This window comes from Peromyscus maniculatus, chromosome 3 (genome assembly GCF_049852395.1).
Source record: "Peromyscus maniculatus bairdii isolate BWxNUB_F1_BW_parent chromosome 3, HU_Pman_BW_mat_3.1, whole genome shotgun sequence".
NCBI classification, from domain to species: Eukaryota; Metazoa; Chordata; class Mammalia; order Rodentia; family Cricetidae; genus Peromyscus; species Peromyscus maniculatus.
This window is the reverse complement of record NC_134854.1, coordinates 110,105,872-110,129,126: the sequence shown is the minus strand read 5'-3', so window position 1 is coordinate 110,129,126 and position 23,255 is coordinate 110,105,872. Positions and strand designations below refer to the sequence as shown.

At 45.8% G+C, this 23,255-nt stretch overlaps 1 protein-coding gene across 1 annotated transcript; it reads left to right on the top strand.

Annotated features, from left to right (window-relative positions):
• The first annotated feature begins 4,324 nt into the window (after window positions 1–4,324).
• Window positions 4,325–18,980, top strand: Isy1 (ISY1 spliceosome associated protein). The gene is made up of 11 exons (XM_006995375.4): window positions 4,325–4,470; window positions 6,571–6,593; window positions 7,111–7,162; window positions 7,853–7,918; window positions 8,583–8,625; window positions 10,325–10,437; window positions 12,390–12,507; window positions 15,567–15,689; window positions 16,344–16,465; window positions 17,815–17,901; window positions 18,253–18,980. The coding sequence occupies exons 1-11, from the start codon at window positions 4,468–4,470 to the stop codon at window positions 18,358–18,360; spliced, it is 858 nt and encodes a 285-aa protein (XP_006995437.1). The 5' UTR covers window positions 4,325–4,467; the 3' UTR covers window positions 18,361–18,980.
• Window positions 18,981–23,255: the final 4,275 nt, after the last annotated feature.

Sequence of the window (23,255 nt, the reverse complement as noted above, 5' to 3'; positions counted from 1 at the left end):
AATAAGCAGTAATGTGTTGATGCATTCCTGTAATCCCAGCAGCACCAAGAGAGTTCAAGGCCATCCTTGGCCACAAATATTTCAGGCCAGCCTGGACTACTCCAGATGTGTCTCAAAACAAAATGCAACAAAAACCTTATAAGCCTACATATAGTGCTGGAGAGGTGTGAAATGGTTCTCATGAGTGAGTGTAGACAGGGCAGCTTTCTTTTTAAAAGCTCTAGAGAAGAAAAAAATGTGTGGTGCTAGGGATTGAATCCAGGGCCTTGTGCATGCAGGTGAGCACTTCGTCATTGGTCATTGACCTTCACTTCTAGCCTCAAAAAGAAAATGTCCTTGCCTTTTCTGACTTCTAGCAGCTGTCCACATCCTTGGTTCTGGCCACATCACCTCGGGGGGGGGGCGCGGGGGGCGCGGGGCGCGGGGCGTGCCTTTACTCACAAGATGACAATTCTCAACTGAACCTTGGCTTCCCTGTTATAAAGAAGACACTTCTGATTCCATGGAGGCCACTGGAGAACGTGGGATGGCTCCCATTTTGAGGTCCTTAGTTACACCTACACAATCCCTTTTGGTTTGTAAGGTAACGATTTTCAGATCCAAGGGATACAAGTGTGGGCATCTTTGAGGGCTGTGTTTTGGTGCTCTTGTTGTCTACCATATCCCCAATAAATTCTGGATAGAGGAAAGAATAGTAGTTGAGGTTCATAGAAGAGTGCAAGAGACAAATCATTGGCAAAAGCATTTTCTGGCTTATGGGTCAGATGGGGTTGGGCAATGTTTTTAACTTGGAAGTATTCTTTCAATCAATTCAATGTACTACATGTTTCTACCCTGCTTCTGGCATAGATGACAAAACAAGGCTTGGATTGATTGAAGTGACAAGAATAGATTGAGTTCCCAAATCAGGATTCTTAAAATTTGTGCTTTTTTTTTTTTTACTTCATTTATTCTATGTGTATGGCTGTGAATGTGGAGGTCAGAGGACAGTTTGTAAGTTTGTAGGAGGCAGTTCTCTCCTTCCATCTTGAGTTTCAGCATACAAACTCAGGTCATCAGGCTTGGTGGCAAGCAGCTACACTTGTTTGAACTGTGAATTGGGTGTGGTGGTGCACATCTGCAGTTCCAGCACTTGGGAGACTGAGGCAGCATTAGCATAGAGTTTGAGGTCAGTCTAGGATAATAGCAAGAGCTTGTCCAAAAAGAAAAAGAAATCCCAAACCAATCTGGGTGTAGTGGTTGCTTACCTGTAGTCCCAGGAATCAGAGGCAGGAAGATCAGAGTTCAGTCATAATAGCAAGTTTCAGGCCAACCTGGGCTATTTGAGAGCCTGGATGCAAACAAAAACAATTTTTTTTTTGAAGCCAGATGTGGGGACATATGTTTTTAAACCCACTGCTTGAGAGTCAGGTGAAACTGTGAATTTGAGGCTAACCTGATCTACATATGGAGTTCCAAGCCAGCAGAACATCATAAGGAGGCACTGTCCCACCCCCTCTATTTCTCTCAAGTCTTTGAAGACTAATCATTCTTGTTTGGAATAAAATATTTTTTTAAAGATTTATTTATTTATTTTGTATACAGCATGTATGACTACAGGTCAGAAGAGGACACCAGATCTCATTACAGATGGTTGTGAGCCTCCATGTGGTTGCTGGGAATTGAACTCAGGACCTCTGAAAGAGCAGTCAGTGCTCTTAACCTCTGAGCCATCTCTCTAGCCCTGGAATAAAATATTTAACATAATGGCTAAAACATTTCAAATGCAATGGCTTCAGGACATTTCTAATTTTACAGAGAATTTGGTTCTAGGCCTGGCAGTGGACTTTGGACTGCTCATTTCTCAGTCCAAATTGGCTGTTCCTAAGTTCACCTCTCAGAAAAGGGAAAAGGTCAAGATTTTCTTTTTTAAATATGTGGTTTTAGGAATTTAACCTACTATTCATTCATTCCGTGGGAATTGAAAGGATGCACACTTCTCTGACTCTATTTGTGGAATATTTGTTTAACTATGTAAAGATATGCTGCATTTGTTTAACTGTGTGTAGATGAATTGCTGTTTTACCTTGCCTGCCTAAGGCACCTGATTGGTCTAATAAAAAGCTGAATGGCCAAGGGAGGACGCGTAGGCAGAACTTCCGGGGAGAGAGAGTAAGTAGGAGGAGGAATTTAGACTTAGGGGAGAAAGAAAGTGAGATGCCAGGGGACAGACAGACAGACATGGAGGAAGCAGGAAAGTAGGGCATGCAGAATGAAAGAAAGGTTAAAAAGCCCCAAGGAAGCCGGGCGGTGGTGGCGCACGCCTTTAATCCCAGCACTCGGGAGGCAGAGGCAGGCGGATCGCTGTGAGTTCGAGGCCAGCCTGGGCTACCAAGTGAGCTCCAGGAAAGGTGCAAAACTACGCAGAGAAACCCTGTCTCGAAAAAAAAAAAAAAAAAAAAAAAAAAAAAAAAAGCCCCAAGGCAAAATGAATAAGAAACAGGTTAAAATTAAGTTAAAAAAGCACCTGGGACAAGCCTAAGCTAAGGCCAAACATTCATAATAAGTCTCTGTGTCTTTATTTGGGAGCTGGTTGACAGCCCAAAAGAAAACGCCAACTACTTCCATTTCCATAGTTCCCCACCCCCGTTCCAACTTAGGGAAAGTTGAAAAGGCCAAACTCCACAAATCTCTGAATGTAAAATGTCATGGTGTTTTGGTAATGCATAAATTAAGGGTTAAGGAAAACAAACAAACAAACAAAAAAACAAAAAACAAAACAAAAAAAAACCCCAAAAACACCTTGGGGCTCCTGGCCGCAAGCACCACTGGCCATCAGTTGGTCATACCCCCACACCTAGTTGGAGGAAGTGGGAGGAGAGGTTCCAGTGGGGCGACCATCTGCCCGCTTACATACAAACTTTAAGTATATGTCCAATCCTGTTTGATCCTGAGCTCCTAGTGCACCACTTTTGTTGAGATTCTGTGTACTTAGCAATGGTGGAGTCTAATGGTAGAATGCAGAGGAGCAGGGAAAGCTAAGAGTGGGCTGACCATGGCCCAGATGCACAACCAAAATGACCGCTGAATGGATAGCCAAAACAAATGCTACCAGGTTCCCCCGAACTACACCCGACTGTGATGCCATTGAGGTTTTTACCTTCATAAATCCTGTATCCCTGAGCTCTGGTGCAGGGAGTGCTTTGGGACAAGAGCCTGCCCCCAGCTGCCTACTAATAAAGGTCTCTAAATTCAGCCTTATATGCATGGTGGTCTGTAACATTCTTGCCTGGCCTGTGAAATGGGTGCTCTCCTTAAGGCCGACTCAGTAGGAGAGCCCACCACCATTTCTAACACCCATGTCTCTGGCAAGTGTCTCACGTAGTCTCTAACCCCCATCTGCTCCTTACCTCCGTATTTGCTTTTCTTCTCATACTCCCTCACACCCCCACCTAAGCCAGAGTTTCTCTATGTAGCCCTGGCTGTCCTGGAACTCATTTTGTGGACGGGCCTTGAACTCAAAGATACTTCTACTTCTGCCTTCTGAGTGCTGGGATCAAAGGTGCCCAGCTCTTTTCTTTAGTTTTTGAGGAAGGGTCCCACTATGCACCCCTGGTTGGCCTGGAACTCTCTCTATAGGCCAGGCTGTCCTCCAACACATAAAAACTGGCCTTTTGTTTGGCCATCTGAATCTGAATGCTGGAATTAAAGGCGTGGGCCCTTAAGTCTAGCCATAAGTTTGCATTTTAAAAGGGTGGTCTCTGTCTTCTGGGAATGTGTGGAGAAAGCTCTAATTCATTGGTTCACACGTTTCTTTCACGATCACATTCATCCTGTCAGTTTCTTGGCAACAGTCACCTTTAGTAAAGTATAATGATAATTATTATAAATGTTTCCTAAAAGGAGGAGGGAGGGAGGAGGAGCACCATGGTCTCAGGCACTGTTCAGCTCCAAGTAAATGACAGGCAGCGGTGAAAAAGCCTCCCGGGAAGGCAGGTTTGCTCCCCTGGCTCCCAAGCCAGCACTGGCTCCTGAAGGTGTGTCGGGGACCCGGGTCCACGCAGGCGACAGGACTCCCTGGGTTCAGAGAGGTAGGGGACTCATTTTCCAAATGGTCATCTGCTGCCATAGAAGGATCAGGACAAAGACAGGCCAATCTCTAACCACTGTTGCCACGAGAACAACATCAAACGTTGACAGACTCACTCCCGCGGCGCAAGCGTAGTCCTGGCGGCGCTGCGCGAGGCGACGCACCGGACGGACGCCGGCGGAAAGCCGCCCACAGAAGCGCAGCCGCGTCTCTCGCCCCTCCCCCGGTCTCTCATGCACTTCCGGTCCTTAACTTCCGGTCCTCTCCATTTATTCTTCCGACAGAAGGAGCAGTTTGTCAGCTATTAAGAGTTTTCCGTTCCCGCGCCGGCCCGCCTAGTCCCGGACGTCAAGGCAAGCTGTACAGCAGCGCGGCGCCCCGGCGCCCTCGCCGGCACCATGGTGAGTGCGGGGGAGAGGGGGTCGGGCACGTGGCCACGGGAGGCCCGAGCCAGTGTGCGGCCTCGGGGTCCCTGGCCTAGTTCGGGGTTACTTTCCCTCTTGGGGTAGGTGTTAGAAATTGCAGGATTTGAAAACTGGGTTGGGGAGCTGAATTACATCTGGGTGGTTCAGTTCGGATGAAGAACATTATTGATAGGACTGAATGGGCGGAGGACCAGATGTTCTCAATCTTCACAGATAGGAACTTCTCAAAGGAAGGGTCTTCACACTGTTGCTTACTTAATGCCCGAGACAGAGTCTGGCATTCTCTAGACAGGTGTGCCATCACCGTGAATGAATGACTAGCATGGGCTGAAGTGTTGAGAGGTTGTGATTCTCGGTTTCATTCGCTCAAGAAGTGTTTAATATGTAAATATGAAATCACACATAGTGTTGGTAAAAAGAGGCGTGGTTACTGCAGTATTTTCAAAGTGATGGCCCCATGGAGGCTGGAGAGATGGCCCAGTGGGTTAAGTTCCCAGCACCCACATGGTGGTTCACAACCACCTGTAACTCCAGTTTTAGGGGATCCAATACCCACTTTTGAAGTTAGTGGGCACTAGGCACTCACGTGGCGCACATACATATATATAGGGAAAACATTCATATACATACAAAAAAATCTATATATCTATCTGTATCTATATATAGTAAAAGTCCCCTTAAAAGCATACAGAGTTGCTTTCATGCTATTGAGTTTTGTTGATATCTCTGAGGTCTAGTGCTGAGATCTGTGTAGTCTTATCCACATGGGTAGATATTTACCCATATACACATACCCAAGTATGTTTATGAAACAGGTGTAAGTATATACATAAGCATGTAAATCTATATACAAAGTATGGGCATTTATTCAAATATATAGGCCTTCTTGCCAGTCTGGGGGGGGCTTTACAATACCAAATAGAAAAAAAAAAGCCACTATTACACTTTTTTTTGGGGGGGCTGATATTGTATACATATATAGGTACAAACATACATAATTCTATTGAATAAAAACATACACAAAAATTTAAGAAGCATATGATGCCATGGAATGGTTACAGAGGATGTTTTGAAAACCACTGTATACTGTTAGTACAGAATCCTAACAAGTGGAAACAGTGGCCTGGAAAGCAGCTGTTTCTGAAGGCGGGTGTGCTCTACACTGCTGTCATGTTCATTTATCCACCATCCACCTGCTGAGTACCTTTCAGAGGTGATTGGAAGGGAGAATCTGAAGGGCAGGTTAACTAAGGTCCTGGTGCTGACTCTGTAAACTATCTGATTATCTTCATGCATTTATCTGAATAACTCATCACAACATTGTAAGATAAGAGCTACGATATTCGGTGTAAAGGGAAACTTAGGTTTTCATGAGACCATGTCTCAGTGATACTGAGAGGAAGAGCTGGGAGCAAAATCCAAGTCCCAAATTTAGCAAGTAGTTTACAGCCCAACTGGGAAAGATGTGTTGTCTTCCTGACCCTGTGGTTTAGGGGTCATTGACTTAACACTGGTGACGGCACTTGCATAAAAATTGCTTTGCAAAAGCCGGTCTTGGTGCTTCTGAGTTCCACTGGCAGGGAGCAGCCAGCTCTGCTGTTTTGGGTCCGGGCTGTGCATGGTGGTGCATGTGAGATCCTAGGAGGAGTTGGAGAGGGATCAGAGAGGTTAATGGATATGATCACAGTACATTCTACATATGTGCATGATTATAAAAAGCAAATGATTAAAAAAACACAAATAGAAAACAATAGAAGTGATAAAAGGTATTCTAGGGCCTGAGGAGTTCGCTTAGTGGTTAAAAGCACTTACTGTTGGTGCAGAGGACCCAGGTTTGGTTCCCAGCATCCATATCAGTGGCTTACAATTGCCTAGACTCTAGTTCCATGGAACTGATGTTCACTTCTGTCCTGTGGCCACCGTACACACTTGGTGCACCTACAGACAAGTGCAGACATACACACAGACAAATTTGAAAAAATATTTTTTTTAACCATTTAAAATCATTTCAAGTCAACCACAAGAAGAAAAACAAATATTCTAAACTTAGTGTTTTCTTCCTTTGTCTCCATCTAGGCCCGAAATGCAGAAAAGGCTATGTGAGTATCAACTTCCTTGGGGCTGAAAATTCTGAGATTTAATTAGAAGCACAGAATTTGTATGTGATCCATTTGGTAGGAGTCTTTCTGGAAGCAGTTTCTTCTTTCCATGTGCTAAAATAGCATTTCTGCATTTGCTTGTGTTTGTTTTTCTCCTTAATGTTTTCTGGTATCTTCCAGAACCTATCCTGGATGAACATTTTCCCACCTGTGGATAGGCTGGGAATGACTGCAAGGGCATCCATGATGTTAATCTTTGAACATTTCTGTATATTGCTTATCACAGTAGTCTGATAAAGAGTTTCCCCACATGTAGTATAGTTAAAGTAGATACCTGAGTGTTCAGAAACACAAATGGTGTTGGAGGCCTATCCCTTGGAACATGAAAATCCTTAACTACTCTGGTTTCTTTATTACTGTTCACACTAATGACTTTAGATGTTGTCATGAACAGACCTGCCCCATCCAGGAACTTGAATGATAAGAAATCTAATGGGGTTTTTTGTTTCCCTGGCAGGACTGCCCTGGCAAGATTTCGTCAGGCTCAGCTGGAAGAGGGAAAAGTCAAGGTGAGTGAAATCTCATCCTCTGGGAAGTGTCAAGCGGAAATACACTGAAACTTCTTGGACAGGCTTCAGACTCCATCTGTTCCTGCTATACTTGTTGAAGAGTTTGTACTCTTGAACTTCTGGTGTTCCTCTCTTCTGTTGGGGCAGTGTGATTATCTGGCTTCTGCTTTTTCTATTTTTATTTTTTAATTAATTTATTTATTTTTATTTTATGTGCATTGGTGTTTTGCCTGCATGTGTGTCATGAGGGTGTTAGATCTTGGAGTTACAGACCGTTGTGAGCTGCCATGTGGGTGCTGGGAATTGAACCCAGGTACTCAGGAAGAAGAGTCATTACCTTAACTGCTGAGCCATCTCTCTAGCCCCACTTTTTTTTTTTTTTAAATCTAAAGTGATGTCTGGGTTCTCCTATTACTCTAGCTTTAATATTGACTATAAGAAGGTAGAGGGTGGGCCTGGAGAGATTACATACTTGGATGAATTTATTTTAACTAGACACAGTTCCTTGAGTAATTGTGTTTCTTAAGAGATTGTAGGGAAAGGGTTAGGAGTTGAGTATCCTCTAGCACTGTGACTTCAAGTATATTTAGAGCACTAACTAGTTCAGGTTTCCACCCTGAATCGGTGGTGGATGTTACTGAAGTGTGTACAGAGCCTAGTGGTGACATGTGTTACTCTCCTTCTCCTTAGGAACGAAGACCCTTTCTTGCCTCTGAATGTACTGAGTTGCCCAAAGCTGAGAAATGGAGACGACAGGTATGTTCTGGGGAAACCTGATCTCAGTAGAAGTAACATGCTTTTGCTGGCTTCTTTTTATCTCAATGATTATTAACCAGAATTTTAAATTTTTTTTTGAGACTAGGTCTCCCCTTGTGTTCCTGGCTGTCCTATATATACCGGGCTGTTCTCTAACTCACAGAGATCTTTGTCTGCTTCTGCCTCCGCCTCCCAAGTGTTGGGATTAAGGTGTGCATTACCACTGCCCAGCACTGTTTCTGTTTTTGAGATATGGTCTTGCTTTGTAGTCCTGACTGGCTTGTGTAGGCCAAACTGGCCTTGAAAATACAGAGATCTGCCTGCTTCTGTCTCCCCAGTTGTAGGATTAAAGGTGTGCTCTACCATACCTATAGTATTTTTTATTTTTTTTTTAGATTGATTTATTTTTATTTCACGTACATTGGTGTTTTGCCATGGGTGTTGGGTCTCAGGAACTGGAGTTACAGACAGTTGTGAGCTGCCATGTGGGCACTGGGAATTGAACCCAGGTCCTCTGGAAGAGCAGTCAGTGCTTTTAACCACTGAGCCATCTCTCCAGCCCCGCCAATAGTGTTTTTGTTAGTTGTGAATTACAGTTTTCCTGTGCTTTCAGATATGTTAAAAAATCATGAAAATGTACCTGTTACTATTTATTTCCCTACAGATCATTGGAGAGATCTCAAAAAAAGTTGCTCAGATTCAGAATGGTAAGCTGACTAACCCTGTAAAGTGTTCTAGAATACACAGTTAGATGTGGGGACCTCAGCCCTCCTTCCCTAATGACCAGTAAGACAAGTACATAGGGAATTAGCAAGGCCATTGAAGATGGGAACAATGGCCCAAGCATAGTGCAGGCCTGCAGTTCCCATGTAAGGCTGGAGCTAAAGGTATCCTCACAGCTCCACAGCACACAGGAGGCCAAAACAAAACAAGCATAAAAAAATTCTGTCAGTCAGTTTGACCTAGATGACATTTATAGAGTAAAGCACCTAATAACATTCCACGTAACTTTTTTATTTTCCTTTTAGAGACAGGGTTTCTCAGTGTAGTCCTGTCCTGGAACTTGCTCTGTAGACCAGGCTGGCCTCCAACTCAGAGACCCACCTGCTTCTGCCTCCTGAGTGTTGGGATTAAAGGTGTGTGCCACCACTGCCTGATGTCTGCTTAACTTTTATTATATTTTTTATTTAAAACATTTCTTAAATTTAAAAATATTTTGAACATATTCTTCCCCTCCCCCAAGTCCTTCCAGATCCTCCCCCCCCCCCTACCCACTGAACCATCTCCAGCTTCTACTTAGATTTTCAAAATGTCAGCAAGAAGGTACTAAAACACATTAGAAGATCCTAAAACACATTAGAAGATCCTAAAACACACTAGAAGATACAAAGCCAGCATTAAAAGACACTAAAACGCCGGGCGGTGGTGGCGCACGCCTTTAATCCCAGCACTCGGGAGGCAGAGCCAGGTGGATCTCTGTGAGTTCGAGGCCAGCCTGGGCTACCAAGTGAGCTCCAGGAAAGGCACAAAGCTACGCAGAGAAACCCTGTCTCGAAAAACCAAAAAAAAAAAAAAAAAAAAAAAAAAAAAAAAAAAAAAAGACACTAAAACAGCATCAGCTTTGCTTTGGGAAGACTGGCTGCTTTGAGGGTCTTTCTGACTAGAAGGTTGCACATCCTGAAAATGGGAGTCATGGGTCCTTTTCTTGCTTAAGAGGCTAGAGTATAGGAATGGAAGTTTGTAAAATGTATTTGCATATTTGCTCTACTTGGTATTATTATAGTTTTTTTGAGACAAGGTCTTGTTAAGTTGTTTAGGCTGACCTTTGAACTCTAGTCCAGGCAACCCTTGAATAATTTTTTGTTCCTCTTTCCTCAGCCTCCAGAATAGTGTGATGGCTATGCCCTACTGATGCACCCATTTTTTTCCCTTTTGGTTTTTCTAGATAGGGTTCTCTGTGTAACAGCCCTGGATGTCCTGAAACTCTCTTTGTAGACCAGGCTGGCCTCCAACTCACAGAGATCCATCTGCCTCTGCCTCCCAAGTGCTGGGATTAAAAGTGTGCATGACCAATCCAGCTGATCTTTTTTTTTTTTTAAAGATTTGTTTTATTTTCAATTATGTGTATGCATGTGTGTGTATGTGCATGTGGATGTGGTGCCCACCAAGACCAGAAGAGCACATCAGATCCCCTGCAGCTGGAGTTACAGGCTGGCCTCGAATTCACTGAGATCCGGCTGCCTCTGCCTCCGGAATGCTGGGATGAAAGGTGTGCACCACCACACCAGGCAGTGTTGCTATCCATCGTAAAGCTATGACACTGAGTACATGTATTGCAAATACTGACAGTCGTTGTTTTAGGGCACGGCATCCTGAAGAAATGATACTGACAGTGTTGTTTTCTAGCTGGTTTAGGGGAATTCCGAATTCGAGACCTGAATGATGAAATTAACAAGCTGCTAAGGGAGAAAGGGCACTGGGAGGTCCGCATCAAGGAGCTGGGCGGCCCTGACTATGGAGTAAGTAGTGTAGCTGCAGTGGTGCCTGAGGCAGACTGCTGAGGGGGCTGCGGGTGGGTTCAGACCCTGACTATCCAAGAGGAGTCGGCTGACAGTGACGGGGGGTGGGGGGTGGGGGGGGGTTGGGAAGCAGCTGTTACCTGTGGGCAGAGTACCTGTGAAAAGGATGGTGGCATAATCCTGAACCACTGCATGGCATCGCAGGCCTTGGCCTAGGCAAGGCACCTGTTTAAAATGCCCATGGCTCCCCACATTCTCTTTTGAGCTCCCCAGAGACATTCCTGTCTGTTGTGGGTTTTCCCCCCTTAGTATTATGATTATAGTAAGACATATGCACCCAGACTTTATTTTTTTGAGACAAGGTCTCTCTATTATGTAGTTCTGGCTATAGTGGAACTTACTGTGTAGATAAGGCTGGCCTTGAACTGACAGATATCCATCTGCCTTTGCTGGGATCAAAGTCTTGCACCACCAATCCTGGCACACATTTTATTTTAAATTTAGATTGTGTGTGTGTGTGTGTGTGTGTGTGTGTGTGTGAGAGAGAGAGAGAGAGAGAGAGAGAGAGAGAGAGAGAGAGAGAGAGAGAGAGAGATGAGTGTTGGTGCCCATGGAGGTCAGAGGAGGAGTCTGAGCTCCCTGGAGTGGAGTTACAGGCCGTTTTGAGCTGCCCATGTGGGTTCTGGGGATCAAACTCAGATCTTCTGCGAGAGCAGTACGTGTTTCTAAGATCTGAACCATTTCTCCAGCCCCAGCATACACACTTTTTACTGCAATCTGGTGCACACAAAAGCACGCTGAGAAAATCCTGTGATGTACTTTGGCATTTTCCATTCTGTCTTATTTTGATATTTATTATTATTTTTGTTGGTTTTTCTTTTGAGACAGGGTATCATGTCGTTCAGGTTGGCCTCAAAGTAACCAAGGTTAGCCTTGAACTGTGCCTTCCTGCCTGGAGCTCATGAGTGCTGGGGTTTCTGGCATATTCCACTATACCTGTTCTTGTTTTGTTTTGTTTTGTTTTTTTCCAGACAGGGTTTCTCTGTGTAGTTTTGTTGCCTGTCCTGGATCTCACTCTGTAGACCAGGCTGGCCTCGATCTCACAGAGATTCGCCTGGCTGTGCCTCCTGAGTGCTGGGATTAAAGTTGTGCGCCACCGCCTGGCTCACTATACCTGGTTTTATGTGGAGCAGGGGATTGACAGGCTTGGCAAGGCCTCTCCTGATTGAGCTAGGCCCCTTGGTATGTTTTTTCTTTTTTGACTTTTTCTGTTTTTGTTTTGTTTTTTTGAGACTGAGTCTGACTCTGTAGCCCAGGCCTTATATAGTCTAACCAAGCCTTGGATTTGTGGCAGTCTTCCTGTCTCAGGTCTTAGGTGCTGGGATTATAGGCATGCAGCACCACACCCAGCTCTGTGCTGAGCTACATCCTCATCCATGTTGATTTTTCCTTTTGGTTTTTAATTTTTCTTAATGACATTTACTTATTTATTTAGTGTGTGTGTGTGTGTGTGTGTGTGTGTGTGTGTGTGTATGTGCACATGCCACAATGTACATTTGGTGGTCAGAAGACAACTTGTAGAAGTCACTTTTTCACTTCTACCATCTGGGTCCTGGGGAACTGAACTCAGGTATCAGGCCTCCTTCCTTTGCCCTCTCATTGCTGAAATTAGAGGCGTATGCTACCATGTCAGACATTTTTTTTTAAACTTATTTTTTTGTGGTGCTGGGGATTGAACCAAGGCTATTTGCATGATATGATAGACAAGCACTCTACTCCTGATCTATGTCTCCAGCCCTAGGTTAATTTTTAAGGGGTTTAAAAAAATCCACAAATATTTTTTCTGTATGGAGTGTTTTCATTGTATGACATTATTATCTCAAAATGTATTTGTAAACATAGGAAAGTAGGTTTATGTATCAGATCCATTTCCCTTTTTCTTTCCCAATAAGAAAGTTGGCCCTAAGATGCTGGACCATGAAGGTAAAGAAGTTCCTGGAAACCGTGGTTACAAGTACTTTGGGGCAGCCAAAGATTTGCCTGGTGTCAGAGAGCTGTTTGAGAAAGAACGTAAGTAGCTCATGTTTAGAAGGCATTGGCCTTTAATTATTGCTAGTGAGTAAGAGAAGTATGCTATGCAGTGTAGGAATTACTATGTCCAGATTTTAAAAATGGCTTTAAGATTTTATTCTTAATTTTATATTTTTGGAACATGGTCTCATGTAGCCCAGGCTTTGAACCCCTGATCTTCCTGCCTCCACCTGTTAGGATGTGGATGCCTAAGCCGTTTTTTTTTTTTTTTTTTTTTTTAAAGACTTTGTTCTGTCTGCCCTCAAACTGGCCATCTAACTTCAGCCTCAGCCTTCCGCGTTCTGGGATTACAGACCAGTATTACCATGTTGGATTTTGTTGTTGTTGTTTGCATTTGCTTTTCATCCTTCTTTATTGTAATTAAGGTTTATTTACTGGTGTACCTGTGTGTGTGAGGGGTCCATGTGTGTCGTAACATTTGTGTGGTTATCTGAGGACAACCACAGTTCTCTGCCTCCCCCACGTGTGTCGTCGGGCCCCGTGGTAAGTCCCTTCACCCACTCAGCCGACTCACTGCCCCATGTACTTTTTACTAAATGTAGTTAATTTTTCTGCTGTGTTAAGAATTGAACCCTAGACTTATACAAGCGAGGCAAGCACTCTAACAATGATTTACTTCTTCAGCCCTCAGCATAGATTTTTGTTTCAGTTTTAGGTTTTGTTGTTGACATAGAGCCTTTCAGTGTTACCCAGGCATGTCTTCAGCTTGTGAGCTCAAAGCTCACATGGTAGCCTGCCTCATGAGTGGTGTGCATAAGTCACTCTTACCCAGTATAATTAAAGAGAGAGTATGAAGTCCCCTTGCTGACCCAACGCAGGCCCCCAGCAGAGATGACTGGGAACCAGTATCTCCGTGTTTCCTTTTAGGCCGCTGTCAAGGCTTATTTTATCCATATTAGGTGAAAGATTAATCAATCCCAGGTGACTGTACTTTCTTTCACATGATTGCACTTGGAAACTAGTCCCTGTGGTCAGCAGGAGGGCGGTGCTCTTTTCTCCTTCAGTGGTGTGATGCCCACCCCTTCACAGGACAGGAACTGAAGTGGCAGATGAAGTGGCCATCACCAGCTGCAGGCAGGCAGTGGAGGCTGCCAGAACGTGGCTGTCCCCTACCTGCCGTGTGTGACACTCCTTGATGCAGCACTTAAAAGCTGCTGCATAATTGGTTGTGAAGAATTCAAGTGCATCACAGGAGCATAAACTGATGGTGATGCACTTGCTGAGCATGTGTGGGGAGGCCCTGGGTTTGATCCTTCCAACCAAAAGGAAAATAAAAAGGATCATTGTGGTGTGAATTAGCCATACTTTAACCATTCTATTGGTAGTATTGGTATGCCTTTCTTTACAGTTCTCATAGTTAGAAGATTTATTTATTTATTTATTTATTTTGAGACAGGGTTTTTCTGAGTAACCCTAGATGTCATGGAACCCACTCTGTAAACCAGACTTACCTTGAACTCAGAGATCCACCTGCCTTTGCCTCTCAAGTGCTGAATTTTGTGATTTTAAAAAATGATGTGTATGTTTCTGTGTGTGTAGGTGAAGCACATGTTTTGTTTTGTTTTTGTTTTTCGAGACAGAGTTTCTCTGTGTAGCTTTGCACCTTTCCTGGAACTCATTCTGTAGCCCAGGCTGGCCTCGAACTCACAGAGATCCGCCTGGCTCTGCCTCCCGAGTGCTGGGATTAAAGGCGTGCACCACCACCGCCGGCAGGTGAAGCATATGTGTGCTCCAGTGTACATGTGGGAGTTGGTTCTCTCCTGCCATCCTCATTGCTCTGTACTCTAGGTTAGCTGGTCTTCAGACTTCATAGTTCTCCTCTTTCTGTTTCCCATCCTGATGCACTAGCAAGCACTTTGAGCTGTTGAGTCATCTCCCTGTTTTGTTTTGAGACAGGGTCTTAGTGTGTAACAGAAGCCAGCCTGGAACTTGTTGTGTACTCTCCCACTATTTCCTGTTTATTTCTGTGATTAGTGAAGCTGATAATTTAATTACCAATGGAATTGTGCACACATTTGCATTTTTTCTTAAATTTTTTTGGGAGATTATATTTTATGTGTATGGGTGTTTTTGTCTGTATGTGTCTGTGCACATGCAGTGTCCCTCGGAGTGCAGAAGAGCATGTTCGATCCCCTGGATGTGAGGTTGTAAATGGGTATGAGCCATCATGTGGATGCTGGGAATCAAACCTACATCCTCTGGAAGAGCAGTGCCTTAACCACTGAGTCATCTCTTCAGCCCCACATTTCTTCTTCCTTAGTGGTCAACTTTCATTATTTGACCAATGTTAGGTTATAATTTTCATTTGATTTCCCTTTGACTAATACAGTTGTGCTCTAGATAGTTGTCCTTAGTCTGAACGCTTTCTTCAGAATGCTCTCCTTTGCCCTTCTTAGGGCTTCTTTTTCTGTATATTTGTTTTGTGTCAGTCAACATCATACCATTTCCTATGCTGTTAAAACACTTTGTAAAACCGCATTAGAACAGTGGTTTCAGGATACTCCACGCTGACATTTATAGTATTGGGTTATCCCTAATGTTTTCACTATTGAATGAGTAGTTCTGTGATGTATTTCTCTGCCTATAAAACCTTATTATGGACTTGTGGGTTTGAGGGTATTGATAGAAGGTGCTTCAGAGCCTGAACTTGGGACCTTGGACTTGCTTAGCATAGTTCATCACTGATCTAAATCTCCAGCTCTGTTTATTTAAACCATGTGGGTTCCATTTATTTACTTGTTATTTATCTATTTTTGTAATGCTGAGGATTGAACCCAGGGCCTTGTGGCAAGGGTCTAATCACTGGCCTATACCCTTAGCCAAGGGTAGATTTCTTTAGATTCTGCTCATTGGATCAGAACTTGAACTTTAAGAAAGGTGGTTCCACTCTCTTGATTTCATATCTGATATAGAGAAATGCTGACTGTGACATTTCCATGGCCGTGTGTCATGTGTGACTCTAGCACTGTGTGGAGAAATGTTGTGGATCAAGGATGATCTTGATGAGAATCCAGTTAAGTCACTGCCATTTCTTGTAGCCCTCCCTCCTCCCAGAAAAACACGTGCTGAGCTCATGAAGGCGATCGACTTTGAATACTATGGTTACCTGGATGAAGATGACGGAGTTATCGTGCCTTTGGAACAAGACTATGAAAAGAAACGTATGTCTGCGGGCATGTCACTATGGCTGCAACCTGGCTTCTGTTCTCGCTCTTGAAAACAGTTGAAAATAGTGCACGATACCAAAAGCTGTCTTCTTGTTGCTAAGGGTCTTCAGCGGGCTGGTAGTATCTGACATCTAGGTGGCAGGTGAGGCAGTCAGGTCACGCTAGGCTCAGAACAGCAGGTGAAGCCACAGATCTTCTTTCCTCGGTCTTGATCCTGTTTCTGGGAGGTCACAGTCTAGATCCTTCTAAGCTAGCTTTTCTTGAACGTCTTTAGTAGTACCCATATTAGTAGCTTTCGGATCTTCTTGCACAGCTGACAGACAGCTTACTGACGGAGAGGGAGGTAGTGTCTGTACGAGTGAGTGCTTCCTCCCTGCAGAGCATACCATGCAAGCCTGAGACGTGTCCATATCAGTTCCCATAGGAATTTGGAAGTGATGGTGAGGTGGGACCCAGCATGTGTGTGTCAGTCAGCCATTGGAGAGGATTTGGAGACATTATTACAAAAATTGCCTTGCAACTACGTGAGGCTAGAGGCATTGTAGGACAGACTGGGCAGAATCAGGGTGTCCTTTTCCAGAGGGGACATCTTGCCCTTCCAGCCCAGTAAAATGTTCTTCACTACCCTGTATTCTCCTTGGTCTTCAGTCAGAGCTGAGCTGGTGGGGAAATGGAAAGCAGAGAGAGAGGCTCGCTTGGCAAGGGGAGAAAAGGAAGAGGAGGAGGAAGAGGAAGAGGAGATCAACATCTATGCTGTCACCGAAGAGGAGGTACTGGCGTGGGTCCTGTCTGGTGCTCATTGTCCTCTTCTCTGAGCTCCAGAGTGCACCAGGGAGGAGGCTGGGTCATGGCTCCGAGCCCAGCTTCCTCACCTGTAGGGTGGCTGTGACGACCCTGCGCAGGAGCACAGGGAGGGTTCCAGGCAGGAAGGGCTGAGGGAGCGCCTGTTAGCTTCCTTCTAACGGATCACTTCTCTCGGACGATGTGGGACAGTTATAAACCCAGTTGAGATCACATAAGCTTTAGTCCATGACCTCAGCACTTCTGTGGCTCACAGAAGTGAGTAGTGTGTAGTAGTTTTCTGTAGTCTTCCACACCCATTTCACAGATGGAGACAGGCCCATGGGCTTCTGTAGAGTCTTGTGACCAGGGAGGGGGTTGTGGTCCACACCTCTCACGCAGAACCTTTGGGCTTCAGGCTCTTTTATTGTGTCCAGCATGGCCTTGCTGCCTGGACCAGTTAGAACATATCTGATTTGCTGTTCTGAGATGAGCCAGATCCTCCATGTTGTTGCAAGAACTTGCTTGTACATCACTGGCAAAAAAGCAGGTTTGGAGACAGGTTTGATGACTTAGTAAATGTGTTACGGATGCGGAAGTTCCCGCCTAGGTCCGGCTGACCTGCAGAAGAGCTCAGTAAAGCGTTTAAAGCACGCTGGCTGCAAGCCCTGGGCTTTCTCTGGGGGACAAACGAATACTCACTTGATTCTTCGGGTGTTTAGTGAGTGGCTTCTGTGAGCCACGCTCAGCCACGTGCAGGAGCAGAGCAGGCAGCATGTGCTGGGAGATGCATGCTGTGCTGAGTGGGCACAGACGGCAGGCCAGTGATGGAGCACAGACAAGGTGCAGTGCTGCTGTGGTGAGGCTGAGGAGCCCCCCCCCCCCCCCAGGCCTTTCCCTTAGTGTAAAAACAATGGAAAGGACTTCTTTTTCCTTTTAAATAATTTAAGCTTTGTTTGTTTACTTGTTTTCTTTTTTTTTTGGTTGTTGTTGTTTGCTTGTTTTCATGGTCTTGGGGGAAGTAAGCCCTCTACCACTGAGCTCTGTCCCCCGGTCTCTTTTTTTTTTTTGATACAGGGTTTCACTAAGTTGTTCGAGCAGGCCTTAAAAATTACTCTCCAGCCCCACACTGCTTTTGTTTTTTATTGTTAATTTTGGAGACAGGGTCACTCTGCAGCCCAGGCTGACTGGAACTCGGAGCAGGCCTCTTGCCTCAGCTTGCCAAGTGTAGGGTTACAGGTTTGCGCCACCAGGCCCAACTGAGTGACACTGTCACTACAGAGTGTGAGTGCTTCCGTCACTGGTGACCTGCTCATGGGCCGTATGTTGTCTTCTGCAGTCTGATGAGGAAGGCAGCCAAGAGAAGGCCGGGGAAGACGGTCAGCAGAAGTTCATTGCTCACGTGCCGGTGCCTTCGCAGCAGGAGGTAGGGTGGATGCTATGCCCAGGAGAGCCGTTCTTCCAGCTCGGCTCGCCTTTCTGGGTGGTCCTTGTCCTTCCATTCCACTAGGCAGCCTTTGAGCCTCACCATGTAGAGCTCATTGTGTACACAAAGGTGTGGGATCCATGAAGGGCAGGGCCCTCTTGACGGAACTCACAGCATGAGCTTTGACTGAATGTTCCCAGAGGGAATGGCTCGGTCCTTGCAGTCTTAGAACAAGTCTCGTGAAAGTCAGACTTCTGGACCGTGTCCCTGCCGGTATCCCCTGCTTCGGTTGTGATAGAGGTGGTGGCTGGCCTTGTTGAGGGCTGACTTCTTCATTGTGGGTGTTCACAGATCGAGGAGGCGCTTGTACGGAGGAAGAAAATGGAACTGCTCCAGAAATATGCAAGTGAGACCCTGCAGGCCCAGAGTGAAGAAGCCAAGCGGCTCTTGGGGTACTAGGATGAGCCAGAGCCCTTCTCGGACCCTGGGAGATGTGCTGGGTGTGCTGGTGACGCCCCGGGCCTGTCATCCTCATAGCTGCCCCGGGCTGGCCAGTGCAGGGAGGCCCAGTGACGTTCTCATCCTGTGTGTCGCCTCTCTCCTTTGCTGGACGTGTGAGCTGGCCTGATGGTAAGGCCCCGGTACCGAAGACTAGCCATCACGTTTTACAGATGCGTTCGCTACCATTCCGATCCATTTATTTTTATTTTGGAATGTGTAAAATCAACTCTCTCTCTGAAAATTTATTCTGCCTTGTACTATGATTTTGGGAGAGAGAAGGATTAATTAGTAACCAACATTAAGAATGCATGATTTTTATACAAATCATATTCAAATTCCAAGACATATCTTCTCTGGAAAACTGAGATGATGTGTCTACCCTGGGATGGAACTCCACTGTCAACAGTAAAGCCACCCCTTTGTGCTGGGCACTGCTTTACTTTGCCATGGTCCCCCTCTGTGAGAACCTGCTTCACCCTCTCCTGTCTTGTGGACAGGAATTCTGAGTTTGCAACCTTACTTTTATAACTTGTTTCAGAGAAAGCTGCTTTTATTAAATATTTTAGTAAGAAAGGAAACATCTGTGCCTGGACTTTGTCCTGTGGCGTACCTAGACTGAGATGACATGATGTCAGTCATGGAAGGCACTGAACACTGTATGTGTGTGTGGGGTGGGGTAGAGTGGGTGGGGGTGGAGTAGAGTGGGTAGGGGTGCGATAGAGTGGGGGTGTGTGCCAGGAATGGTACAGATCCCAAGGCTCCACCTGGCATGAGCATACAGCCAGCTTATGATCACAGCTGAGGATGGCCTTGTACTGGCCTCTGTGGGTACACATTGTAGACCCTAAGTGACTGACTCCAGAACACCACTTTGAGCTGAGTCTTTGCTACCTAACAAGAACCTCTGGCAAGGTCTCTAAGCCTGAGCAGTGTGAGCCGCAGGTCTCCTGTTCTGAGGGCAGTGGGAGCATCTGGGAGGCCAGGGTCATAGTAAGTGGCAGGGATCCAACCCAGGCCGAGGGAACAAGGGCCCTTGGTTTGGAGAAGCTTGTCCCATGGAAAGGATGCGGGCTGTTCAGAGGCTGGGGAGAGTATACTGTGAGGGCAACATCGTGGTGGACGGTGAGTCCCATTGCTGTAGTGGCCTTGCTGGAGCCTACTCAAACAGTGGCTGTGCTGACTGACTCCTGTAGTGAGCACACGGTACCGTGGTTGGTATTCTGTCATCTTTGTAGTGCTTTTTCTCCACTTCTGTTTTGATTGGGGGCTTATTTTCTGAATCAGCTTTGGTGACACACGAGGAAAATAGGATGATATATGGGCTATATATTTAAATAAGTTCAGAAAGAAAAAAGAGGCATAAGATGCAAAAGAAATGAGGAAAGAAAGGAAGAGGACACGATTGTCTTTCTGCCCACGGGGGAGGGGGCGGGGCAGCTCTGAAACACACAGATGGTGGTCATGGGATATCTGCTGTTTATCAGCTAAGATGGTGTCACCCTGTGACAGTGACTGTTAATATCCACTCAGCTCACCCACCACTAACTTGCTTTAAGAATGTTAAATCCACCGGGTGGTGGTGGCGCACGCCTTTAATCCCAGCACTTGGGAGGCAAAGCCAGGTGGATCTCTGTGAGTTGGAGGCCAGCCTGGTCTACAGAGTGAGATCCAGGACAGGCACCAAAACTACACAGAGAAACCCTGTCTCGGGGGAAAAAAGGGGGCTGGGGGCTGGGAAGATGTCTTTGCTGTCTTTGCAGAGGATGTGGGTTTGGGTCCCAGTACCCACATAGGGCATTCCTAACTACCTGTAGCTCTTGTTCTGGGGGATCAGACACCTGTGCTCCTTGGACGCCTGCACACAACATGGGTTATATAAACTCATGCAAGCACACAGGCTAACCATAAACGATAAATAAATCTTTTAAAATGTATTTGTTGATATATGTAGGATGGGAGAGGGCACCATGGGGCAAGTGTGGAGGCCAGAGGTCAGAGGACAACTTTTAGCAGTCTGTTTTCTTCTACATGTGAGGGCGGACTTGGTGATTGAACTCAAGACCGTACATTAGAAGCCAGCACCTTTACCCATTGGGCCATCCCACCTACCCTTTTTTTTTGGTGGGGTGGGGTTTGAGACAGGGTTTCTCTGAGTAGTGCTGCGCCTGTCCTGGAACTCACTCTGTAGCCCAGGCTAGCCTCGAACTCACAGAGATCTGCCTGCCTGTGCCTCCCAAGTGCTGGGATTAAAGGCGTGTGCCACCACTGCCCGGCACCTTCCTTTTTATTTTTATTTATTCATTCATTCATTCATTCATTCATTCATTTTTTGGTTTTTCGAGACAGGTTTTCTCTGTGTAGCTTTGCGCTTTTCCTGGAACTCACTTGGTAGCCCAGGCTGGCCTCAAACTCACAGAGATCCACCTGGCTCTGCCTTCCAAGTGCTGGGATTAAAGGCGTGCGCCACCACCACCCGGCTTTCCTTTTTATTTTTTATTTTTTTAAGACAGGGTTTCTTTGTATAGGACTGGCTGTCCTGGAATCCTATAAATCAGGCTGTCCTTGAATTCAAAGATCCACCTGTCTCTATCTCCTGAGTGCTAGGATTACCGCCACCCCCAGCTAAATAAATAAATCTTTAAAAAAACAATAAAAAGGTTCAGCATAGGGCTTGAGATATGGCTCAATGGCTCAGTTAAGAGCACTTGCTACTCTTCCAGAGGATCTGAGTTTGTGCTTCACAGTTCAGTGACCTATGACTCCACCCCTGTGGTATCCGATGCCCTCTTCTGGCCTCTGCAAGCACCTGCACAGTGGCTTCCAGACATCACATAAATAGAAATGTTTAAATCTTTGGGTCACTTAAATTTGAGGTTTGCATTATTTCAAAATTTGCAATTGAAATAGGACTTAATATTTTTATAGGAAAAGTAGTTTATTGAATGTTGTTTTGAACTGTTCCATCTCAAACAAGCATAATGCATTAAAAAAAATGCTACTGTACTTTTAAAAAAATTACTGCCAGAAGAAAGTGCAGGTTTGGTAAGATGTGATTTATTCAGCATTGAATAGTCTCCTTGAATCTGGATCTCTGAGTTTGAGACCAGCCTGGGCTACAGAGTGAGTTCCAGGACAGCCAGGGCTGTTACATAGAGAAACCCTGTTTTGAAAAATGGAAAAAAAAAAAAAAAAGACGACAAAGTCTCATTTGAGCCTGGAGCTTGCCATTTTGGCGAGGCTAGCTGGCGAAGGAAGCCTCCAGGATCCATCTGTGTCTTCTCTCACTCTGGGGTTATGGGTGTGCGCCTCCACACCTGACAATTTACACAAACACTGGAGAGCTGAACTCTGGCCCTCAAGCTCTCACGGCAAGCATTTTATCCACGGAGCCGTCCTCAACACCCATGGTTTTAATACATTTCCTGAGTCATGCAGCCCTTACCACAGGAACAGTGTTTGTTTGTTTGTTTTGTTGAGACAGGGTTTCTCTTTGAAGCAGTCCTGGCTGTCCTGGAACTCACAGAGATCTGCCTGCTTCTGCCTCACAAGTGCTGGGACTAAAGGTGTGTGCCACCACCGCCTGGCTCAGGTACAGTGTTTTTATTTGTTTTTGTTTTCTGAGACAGTGTCCTGGTACTATATAGATCAAGCTATCCTTGAACTCAAGGTAATCCTCCTGTCTCAGTCTTCCAAGTGCTGGGATTGCAGTTGTTCACCACCAACACCTGGCTTCACAGTCCAATTTTAAAATGTCTAGGGACTCCATAAGTGAAAGTAGTGGGTTGACTTCTGCTGACAAGACCCTTATGCAGACTGAAATACCTTCTTCCCTATACCAGTTCAGTTCCAGCCCAGGGCAGAGTAGAGGCCAGTGGGCCATGACTAACCCCCTTCCCCCTTTCTCTTCCCCCTGAGAGCTACGTCCAGCTGAGGGGTACTTCCCACTTCAAGGAGGACACCTCTCTGGTTCAGTGTACCGACTGGAAGGGAAGCTGGAGTTCTCCCTCCGCTATCACGAATGTGTCCAAGCAAGGCTCTGGGAATAATTCCTCTTCAGCGCCACTCCAGGGGCTCCTGGCTGGAACTGCTGGGCCTTTTTCACAGGGATGGAGTTCCAACTGTTGAGAACAAATAGCCCTTCTGCTTTCTCCATGGTCAGCCTTTGCCTTTCATCTACTTGGCCGGTGAGGCTGGTCACAGGGCCTGCAGTGATGGCGCCTGCTCTCTGGTCTTAAGTTTTGGGAGGTCCTCCTCCCTCCCCTACCGGGAAAGGTTTGTATTTTGTTCATGGATGGATCTCAAGGCGCTAGAACAGTGTGCAGCCTGCCACAGCCATTAATGAAATCTATTGAATTAAATAGCTCTGGAAGGGCTAAGGGTTGTCTGGAGCGGCTCGGACATTCCCAGTTTCCTCTCATCTTTAGGGCTGGGGTCAATTTGATCGAGTTCAAACTGCTTACAGACATTTGGGTCCCGTTTCTCTGACTTCTGATTTTCCAGGCTAAACTTAGGAGCTGGTTGGCCCACACGTTTCCCTTGTACCTCTTCTCAGGTGCAGGTCTGTTTCGGTTGGGATTTGGACTGTATTCCCAGGGAGTCCAGGTTCGGCTGGACTCCTGTCTGGCCTATCATTCTCCAAATGGGACTCCAGGTCATCCTGCCCTCACGGATTTTCATTTCCTCTTGTCTTCATTTTTGACCTACCGGAAGCTGCCTTTGCTGCCTGGTAAGAAAGCTTACCAGGGCTTTCTCATCTCAGAAGTGGGGAACTCTGAGGTGGGCCCTGCCTCACCAGCTCTTCATAGTCAGTCCTGGCTGTGCCCTGCCCCAGAGCTACCCCTTCCAGGCCTCTT

Bases quoted from the DNA above. Each gene is read 5' to 3' on its own strand.
- Isy1 (XM_006995375.4), top strand. The intron at 8,626-10,324 runs GTAAGCTGACTA...GTTGTTTTCTAG, and splicing joins AGTTGCTCAGATTCAGAATG to CTGGTTTAGGGGAATTCCGA. The intron at 12,508-15,566 runs GTAAGTAGCTCA...CATTTCTTGTAG, and splicing joins AGAGCTGTTTGAGAAAGAAC to CCCTCCCTCCTCCCAGAAAA.